The sequence below is a fragment of the Portunus trituberculatus genome, chromosome 27 (assembly GCF_017591435.1).
Source record: "Portunus trituberculatus isolate SZX2019 chromosome 27, ASM1759143v1, whole genome shotgun sequence".
Taxonomy (NCBI): domain Eukaryota; kingdom Metazoa; phylum Arthropoda; class Malacostraca; order Decapoda; family Portunidae; genus Portunus; species Portunus trituberculatus.
This window is the reverse complement of record NC_059281.1, coordinates 5,066,870-5,077,048: the sequence shown is the minus strand read 5'-3', so window position 1 is coordinate 5,077,048 and position 10,179 is coordinate 5,066,870. Positions and strand designations below refer to the sequence as shown.

Below are 10,179 nucleotides of genomic sequence, written 5' to 3'. Positions count from 1 at the left end.
CACACCGCTCAAAACACCCAACTATAGTATGCACTATGCAAGCCATTCTTCACTATCATCATGAGTCCTGACAGTTAAATTTCCCCATCTGCTACTTCTAATTTTAAAGCGTGGTGGTGGCATAGTGAATATGGTGGTGAGCGTGGGATCCGGCAGATGTCCACGCCTAGGTTCGAATCCCACCATATACAGCATTGAAGCTATGCCATTTGTCGAGTGGTTTAAAGTTACCTACCATGATCAGTTATTGCTTTTACATCTCTCTCTTGAACTGGGGAGTCAGCTTGCAAGTGCGTGAAAAATAACGCGCGTTTTCAAAACCACTAACTTGTGACTCCAGGTGGAATCAAGTTTCTGTTTAAAGGTTAAAAGATGACATTTTTATGGATGATAATAGGTGGAAATAAGTGGGTACGTTCCCTACAACGTCTACGATGTGTAAGCCTGCTACTGATGACTTGTAGCTTCTTGTTTTCAGTAGTTTTGGAACCAGAAGAATCAGTTCCAAGATATAGGATCATAACAAAATAGGTGATGTTGGGCAACAGAAACAAAATATAACATAATTTTTAATTAAAATCAATATATTAAAAAAATACATGGTATGATGATGACAAAGCACGCAAATTACCCCTAGAATATTTGTGGTGTGACATTAACAATTAACAATCTTATCTCCTTATCAGTAGCATTCTTTGTGTACTATTCAGTAAACTTCTAATACCAACCTATCTTAAAAACACAGACCTTCAAATATCACCCAAAAAACCCTCTGGCTTTTCGGTCGTATAAAATTCAAACTCCTGCTGAAATATTGTAATGCAAAGAATTTTCATTGTCTTGGATTCTTTACCATTTGAAAACTATTTTCAATATACCATGTTAATTCTCAGGCTTTGATGCCCTGCTGTTATTAGAACTTCTACCCTGACTCAAATGGTATATCAGCACCACTGGTATTATTGTGGTCTGGCTAATACAAAGCATCTCTGCTGCCATAACAAGCCCACACAGGCTTTAAAATTAATGGAAAAGCAAGTTTACTAAAACTTAAAAAAGACAAAACTCCTTGGAGTCCACTTCTCAGCGAGTCCATGGCACAAATCTACAGACTAGAGTTTTGTTTTTGAGAACACCCCCATACCGATGCCAGCCCATGAGGCCACAAATTCCAGAGGGTAAGAGCTGCCACAAAATGGAACTCACTACAAGGAAAGCTGGCAAGCAGAATTCCACACAACTCCAAGGGTCTGAGCTCTGCCCATCACCATTGTCATTCAGCCAATTACATGATAAGTCAAAAAAAAAAAAAAAAAAAAAAAAAAAAATTCAACACAAAAATGTACTGTTCTAATTTTGTTTAGATACCAAAAAAAATTACTACACACTAAAATCTAACTATAAAACAACAAAACATTACATTTCCTCAACAAACTATGTACAATGCTTAGCTTGATGCAGGAAAAATAAAGTCTGTATGGAGGCTTAATTTCTCAGAAATAAATATTTGCTAAAAATAAATACAAAAATAGTCATTCTGTCAAAAGGAATAGAATACTGGAGAGCCAAAGGGACATTGCACAGATACACCGTAGTGCGCACACACACACACACACACACACACACACACACACACACACACACACAGTTCATAAACATGACACTGTCTTCTCAACTAAATACACCATGAAATAAAGACTAAGAAAAAAAATAAGTTAATCTGTTTTTCAAACATTTCCTATTGTTTCATTTTAAATTCCTCACATTTACCCAGACCTGCTTTCATTCCAATAAGATCTATGAATACTTTCACCTACAGGCATGACAAGCACTTGCTCTGTAAGAATGATGTTGGGTAATCAGACACTTATTTCTGTCATGTTGATAGCACAATGATAATAAACAAGGTAATGATATATTATATGCAGGAATAAAAGTCAGTATCATGGGCATCTTACTAATTCAAAAGTAAGTTAGTTAATAAAAACAGGGGAGACTGCCATATAGCATGTCATATGGCACTATGGAGAAGCAGTAGGGGTGGGTAAGATCAAATAATATGTAAAAGTTTTGTAATCATATAATATCAACTATAACAATGATTGTTCTGTGTTTCTGAGTTTATCCATTGTATGCTACAGCAACTGTCAGCAGATGAGAAACTTCTGATGTCAGTCCATTGTTTCTTACTATACCTTTACAACCCTATTATGAAACACTGATAATACTAAACAAAACAATGCGTTACTTTCAGTGTGGAAAAAGGTAAGTGACTATTTTTCCTCTACTTGTGAGATAAAAATGACTTAGCTCAGACAGAAACAAGTGAGCTTGGTGATCTTCAGATATCTATATCTTGATGTTTTGAGCAATAGAGAGCATAAAGGAATGTTTGGACTCATTTTATAAAGTGAATGAAAAGAAGAATGGGCCAGATTGTACAATAGAATAATATTCTCCCTTCTAGTGTCGATGGATATGGCAATATACAATCTCCTCACACAGAGCCAGCTACACCTTGAAGACAACACACATATACACACACACACACACATGAAAGGAAATTAATATGAAAAACATAATTCTTAGTCAGATTGCCTCCCATACCTGCCAGTGAAGCATTAACTTTATTAAATCTTATAATTCCTCCATTGAGTGGCAGTGCAAAACAATGAACTTGATTCAAAACATGGAAGTGGAATGCCTGATGGCTGGTTCCATGTCAAGGTCCTGAACTATGAGGAATGTGCAAGGTGCAGATCTTAACAAGTGAATAAGAGTCTACAAAATTGTAAAAATAACATGTGCTATCTACAATACATAACAAGGACATACTTTAGTGAGGGAAAATTAAATACGTAAAAGGATATTTTGGTTGGGGGGAATTAAATACAAGAATGTTAATTTCCTAATGGCAGTGGCAAGGGACAAGTGCTTAGTGCTCTGTGGATTCAATCAGTTCATGACTACAAAAACATCCATAAAAATCAATTCATTCCATTTACAATACAATCATAATTATCACACACACACACACACACACACACACACACACACACACACACACTTTCTGGGGTCAAATTGTCAAATAATCTTCCACAGCAACATATGACATTCTAAATTTTAAAATTAAAACAGAAAACATAACAATATGTTATTCTGCTTAGAAGTGTGACCTATTATGTTTGAAAGAATGAGCAAGGGGAATAGAAACAGTATACATATATATAAAAAAAAATCTTAACCATTTAAACACTGGGTTGATGATGCCAAACAGGGCATACAACTAATATAATACAAATACATAATATACGATATACTTAAACTGTTCTAACCAGTTTTCCTGATTTGAGTTCCCTAATATTAACTTCCTCTGTCATTCCTATTTCCTACAACACCACCCATACATGGTAGTCTGTATCCTCAGCTGGGAGGGAGGCAGAGGCAGAGATGATGCAAGGACATGTAAAGACATCAACTAAATACCAGTAGACAATGTAGGCTTGTCAAACCTTCCTTTGTTTATAGTGTACAGGAGTGGTAGTGCATAATAGGCAATTAAAGACCAATCTCCATAATAAAAGTTTCCTTATCAATAAAATAAATTTCATCTTGCCTTATTTGAAAATATAGATACTATCAGATTCTTTGAAAATTATAAATTCCAAAAGTAATTGCCTTTCAATCATCACCAGTTACACACTGCAACAGAATATGCATTACATCTGCATATTATAAATAATTTGACTACCATATCCCTTCAAAAGAACCAAGGTCTACAAATCAACAACCAATTATTAAACAAAGCTATCCAATGCATCATCCCAACAACCTTATTACCCCGATTTTCGTATAAGAGAAAGTAAAAAAAAAAAAAAAAAAAAAGTGAGTGTGATCGTAGCCGTGTGTTTCCAGATGAAATATAATAACAAGAGACAAAACCATGGTCTTGTGAGACACTTGAAATGATAATGATAAACTGACACAAACAGAGGTACAAGAATCAAATGACTGATAGGTAGATTCATACATAAATAAATGGATGGACAGACAAACAAAAGCAAAATACAAAATTTCAGTCTTGGAGGTGAGTTTGTAAGAAAGACATAACATTTCTAATCTTCAACTGTGTGTGTGTGTGTGTGTGTGTGTGTGTGTGTGTGTGTGTGTGTGTGTGTGTGTGTGTGTGTGTGTGTGTGTGTGTGTGTGTGTGTGTGTGTGTGTGTGTGTGTGTGTGTGTGTGTGTGTGTTAGATAAATGGACATATGGCACAAAGGTATGTGTGATCGTGGTGGTGTGTGTATAGTACGACCCATGTGAGTTTGCATCTTTGGCACAGAGGTATAAATGACCATACTGTATGCTGTGCACATATGAAAACTTCTGATACAAAATATGTACAAGTGTGTGTGTGTGTGTGTGTGTGTGTGTGTGTGTGTGTGTGTGTGTGTGTGTGTGTGTGTGTGTGTGTGTGTGTGTGTGTGTGTGTGTGTGTGTGTGTGTGTGTGTGTGCTTCAGGTGAGATTTGTGGTGTGCATTGCAATGATACAGTAAGAAATGAAGTAGTGTATGGAATGTGTCGTTTTAATATTACGTTGGTATTTTACACCAACTTACAATGTGTTACATAAAAAAACACTCTCAATATATGCACTGAAAAAAAAAAAAAATCAAAACACAAATATAGTAAAAAAACACTTGATCTCAAGTGCTAGATAGTCCCTACTGTATACTGTCTCTGCCATACCTCACCCTCATACCAGCAAATCATCCCCTCAATACTGACACAACTCTAAAACATCTGAGTGAGAGCAGAGAGCATTGTTAAGTAAGACATGAAGAACCTAAATAAATATAAAAATATATGATATTGCAACTGAGGATATATCAGTTTCTCTAATGCTATGAACATCCTACCGAGCCCAAGCAGCTGCCCAGGTCCGAGGTGGGCGGCATGGTGGTGCCACCAGTCGGGGCTGCAGCACTCAGAGGAGAGAGGTAATATTGACTTTGCTCACTAAGTAACAAAGACACCTTCACACAAGTTGCCAGTAATGACAAGGTTACAGTGCACTGTGACCTTACTAAGGATTACTTTCCATGACCCCATCCTTCAACTGCATTCCATAAAAGCTTTAGGGCACCCACCTAAGGTGCTTTGTAGCTCATCCTTGCCTGTTGCAAGGATAGGGGCAAGCCTAGTGCTCCCCACCCTCATACATTTCCTCACACTTTTGCAGCAGCTTGAGAACTGGAGTGATGTTGTAGGGAAAGAGGTTCTTGGACACCAGACGATCAATGGCGTACCGCAAACGAATCAGGACTGTCATGACCTCTTCCAGGCGGCGTCCACAGTGAGAGGCAAACTCATGCCAACTGCGGCGGATGAACTTGAGGTAGCGGAGAAGGTAAAGGAGGAAGCAGGTCTCATTGGAAACCAGCAGATCAAGCAGGACATCATGCTCCAAGTACACCGTCTCCAGGAAGACCAGGAAGGTGGTGTGAGGGTTGACACAGGCATGAAGCTCTGGTTGTTGTCTGTAAAAGAGTACAATTAAAAAGTATCAGTAATATATTTTCATTGCAGTCTTATCAAACCTAAGAACATAAGGTATGCTACAAGAAGTTATCAAGCCTACACACTGTGGTCACTGTATAAAACATACAGTATCTACATAACTCCATTTATCAAGTCCTGTTAGTAAGTGAACAAGTCGGAACTCATAAAAATGATTAAAAGCTAGAAAAAAACAGGTTTCTCAATAAAAGATATAAAGGATTGAGAATACATACTGGTTAATGTATTTGGGAGTGGATGAGAGAGTCTTGTACAGTGAGGCTGCAAAAGGGACCCAAGCATGCAGTAAACATCCAAAGAATAGCTAGCATGAAAGTAGTGATAGAAGACAGCAGCAGATATGACCTTGCAGCAAAGACAGTCATTTAGAGAATATCAAGCAAAGTAAAGTGCCTGGGAAGCAGCTCTTCCTCAAAGGGAAAATAAATGAAGCCAAGAAGCAGCAGTCCAAAGAGGAAAAAGTGAAAGTACCTGATGCGAAGAGTCCAAAGAGGAAAAAGTGAAAGTACCTGATGCGAAGACCGAGGCCAGTGAAGATGTCGAGGCCACACACCATGGACTCCACCAGCCAGTCATCCTGATCAGCAAAGAGGCGTACCATCCACTCAGCCATAGGAGCCTCAGGGTGGAAGGGTAGCTTGGCTTTGACAAAATCATCCACTTTACGCACCACTTCCCGCAGGCTGCGCTCGATGATAGCCATATCCACGTCCTCCGAGCCAGACCCGCCAGACCTGGAGGAGTTCTCTGAGGAGGAGTCGCAGCGTGTCTCCTTCACTGTCACAGCGATGGCCTTAAGCACCACCAGCACCACTTTGTGCAACACAGTCCTATCCCCAGGATCCCTACCCACTGACATGCCTTGTGAACTGGGTCCTGGACCAGCCATGCTCCCTGCACCCTCCCCCCCATGGCCAGATCCACTTCCTGCCCCTCCACAAGGCACACACTCTAGAAATCTGCGGTCCTTCACTGCCCGAATAAGCAAGTGGGCCAGGTTACAAGGCTCCTCAGCCAGCACGTCCTGCAGGGCCAGCGTGCTACCGTAGCAGAGCACCTCGTTGTACAAGTCCAACACTTTGCGCCACACCACTGCTGCCGTGTGTCTCGTCAAGGGTGCCATCAGACGCTCCAGTCCTGAATAGAACTCCTTGGTGTCCGTAACAGACAAGTTGGCTTTCACTGAGATTAAAGACTCCCACAGAGCCAGGAAGGACACCACCACATGTTCTCGCTCTGCTGAGAACTCATTCACCAGCTGTGTGAGACGTCCCACCAAGGCGAACCAGCGCCGCTCCAATGTGCTTGTGGCCAGATGCTTCACCTCATTGGCCCCCTGGGCCTCCGCTGGGGCCAGCCGCACACGGGAACACTCTGGGGGTGGACCACCCTCTTCCCCAACTTCCAGTGGGTGGTCATCCAAATCCTTCCACTCTATGACACGGCGCACCACCTCCACTGAGTGGCCCACCTCCACCAGACGTGGTGAGGTGGCCAATATCTCCACCAGCCGTTCCAGCACCACCTCACCCGCCCGACCACGCAGCATGAGCAGCAGAGCTGAGAGAGCACGGGCAGCTGAGTAGCTGATGTAGGCATCAGGGGAAGCCAAGAGAGTGAACAGCACATCCAGCACGGCAGCTTCATTATCAGCACCAGCAGCAGCAACTTGGCTGATGCGAGCACACAACACACCACGGCTCTGTTGCCTCAGTGACACCTCAAAGAAGAGCGTCAGCATACCTGTGTAGAGCAACGTCTCCTCTCGCAGTGGGCCAGGCCGGGTAGCAGGCTGGCTGGCCAGGCATTCATTGCAGACGGCCAGCGTGTGCAGGATGTCTGGCAGCTGCAGGGAGCAGAGGCACTTGTGTGTCAGACGAGCATGGATGATCTCCAGATCACGGCGGGGCAGCAGCCGGCCTGGCCGGCCCCCAGCCCCGCCCTCACCTGAGGAGGGCAGCTTGGCCCGCTTGTGCTGGGGCTCAGCCATGCTGCTCACCTGGCACAGCCCAAGCCACCTGGGGGTAGCGGGCAGGTGGGCGGGCGTGGCCACCAGCCAGCCTCCATAGCAGCAATAGTGATGAAGGAAGGGGCTGGCCAGGCCTCACTGTCCTCCTCCTGAGGCTGGTGTGGTGGCTGGGGGGCATGACCATTTGCCCCACCGCCCCACACTATCTAGCCCCACCGCCACACATCACAGGCAGCTGCACCATAACACACCAGTCACACCTGCACACAGACACACACCAACAATCTGCAACAAAGACACAAAGTATTAAACAATATTCAGAGAGAGAGAGAGAGAGAGAGAGAGAGAGAGAGAGAGAGAGAGAGAGAGAGAGAGAGAGAGAGAGAGAGAGAGAGAGAGAGAGAGAGAGAGAATAGGGGAGGGAGGGACTGAGAAACATGGGTAAGATGGATGGGAAGGAAGATGGAGAGGGAAGGAAAGAAGGCAGACCTAAAAGAATTTCCTTTAAGTGTTAGTAAACACAATGATTTGGGTGTTATAACTGATATCTCACTTAGATTCCACTTAGACATTATGCAGTGAAGAAATCTACTGCCATATCCTTCACTTCTGAAAGCAACCTTTTGCAGTACATAATGTTCACATCTCATATGTGTCCCTTTAAACATGCCATTATCATAGAACACTAGCTAATGGTAGGCTTTAGTTTCTTGAGTCTATACAAAGGTAAACTAAAATTATTGATGGTCTGTCTGAAGTCCCTTACTCCCAGTGTTTGACCATTCTGCACCTACTCTGTAAAGGGTCACTTCCTTATGGCTAATCTGCAGAAAAGTTGGAAGATATTCATTCCATGACAAATATGGACTCGAGCTTCAAGAAAAAATCAACTTTAGTTAGAGTACCTGAAACTGAAACTTGGGGGACATGTGAGATTTCTCTCTCTCCTCAACTCAGTACAGGATGTTAAGAATTAAAAAAATGTTCCCAAGTGAGCTTGAGAAAGATAACTCAGCCTAATGACCCCAACGGAAATCAAACATGCTGCAATATTCATGGAGTACCTAGAGAGGCATCAATATCTTTTCATAAAGGCGTTTATTGCAATCTTGGAGTACTTTAGAAAATTAATGATGCAAATAGGTGTCATGATCACTTGTATCTTTCAAAGCTATAGTAAGTTTATCTTCTTGATGAAATATAACTGCCACCACACCTGACTAGCATGAGTGCCAATACAAGTACTCCATCCCACCTGTGGCACCAACACATAGTGGTAGGTCTAACTTGGACCATCTCTCATTCAGGCCATTCTGAATGACTAACTATGGGCATTTTTATTACAAACTTGAACTTTCATTTATACATTCTAAATGGAACTCGGGCTCTAAACCTTAAGTGTATCATCTCCTCACCCTTACTCATGTGCAGTTCATTTCAAAAGTAAATACATTATGGATAAGTGTTTGGTGAGAATCTCTGAAGGGTAAGATTACAGCTTTCTGTGCATTTTCCTAATTCATCAGTCTATTATGGAATTAAACATATGTATAAATTACTAAGCTCTATACAAATTGTGTTCTAGTGTCTGGCAATTTCATCACATTAACCTTTTGCATACTCGTCTATGTTTAGTAGTACTATTCTTGAAGGCAATGGGTGCACTACGATAAATAAAATAAAATATCAGGAAAAATTTAACACAAGTGGTCTAACTGTCTTAGTATAAATTAATCTTATAATTTAGGAGTAGGCATTGCTGTATGATGAATACAACTTTTGGCAACATAGAGCTTCTGAAGCTGACATTACACGGTGGGGACTGGAAATAAAGTAGAGGTGTGCCACATACTCTACTGTCAAAGACCATAATTGTGAGGTTCTCAATGAGCATGAATATTCAGTCGTATAATTCAAATTGTTAATAATGAACTTCATATAATTTCTTGGCTGTATGAATTTAATCGTTTTCATGCTTTTTTACTATAATTTTTCAATGACTACATTTTAATTTTTATCTTCTTTTTGACTTTGTCATCTTCTGTGTTTATGTTAATTAAAAACTGCAAATAATCAGGGGGTGGTGACAATATTTCAAGAGAGAGTTGGACAAGTTTCTGACAAGCCTGCCAGACCAGCTAGAAATACAGTGATACTCAACCTTAATTAAGACCAACCACTTAACATTTCATCCCAGATTAGCTCGAGCATTTCCAACAAAGTGGCCTTGCCTTACATCAGTGACAGTTTAATACTGATGCTGCACTGAGGCAGAAACTCAACATAATCAAGATAATTTCTTGGATGTGTTAATTTCTTTGTTTTAAAGCTTTTATCTTTTGGCCTATTTACTGACGTTTTAAGGTATCTCTATCCAACCGTCTTGGTAATACTCTTTGCCATTACTGCTATTTATTGAGTTAATCAAAATGCAGCTCAACCAACATCTTTCTTTGTCTGTCTATTTTCTGCCACATATGCTGCACTTTCCAGCCTAGTATTATAACACTTTCTTTGTGGTTGTTTACTTATTGTTTGGGGGATTGCACAACAGCAGAATGTGACCTTAGTTGGGGAAGCCCACCAGGTGAGAATTCCAGGTGGGAATATCTAGACCTACTCAGAGTTTGTT

At 41.2% G+C, this 10,179-nt stretch overlaps 1 protein-coding gene across 1 annotated transcript in view; it reads right to left on the bottom strand.

Moving 5' to 3' along the window:
- Positions 1–558: 558 nt before the first annotated feature.
- The window catches only part of LOC123509706 (protein lines-like), a 10,176-nt gene continuing 555 nt past the window's right edge, over positions 559–10,179 (bottom strand). The window contains exons 2-3 of the mRNA XM_045264204.1: positions 6,088–7,832; positions 559–5,538 (exon numbers count right to left, since the gene is read on the bottom strand). Coding sequence (XP_045120139.1) covers positions 5,199–5,538; positions 6,088–7,568 — 1,821 coding nt within the window. The 5' untranslated portion in view covers positions 7,569–7,832 and the 3' untranslated portion in view covers positions 559–5,198. The remainder of the gene's footprint in view (positions 5,539–6,087; positions 7,833–10,179) is intronic.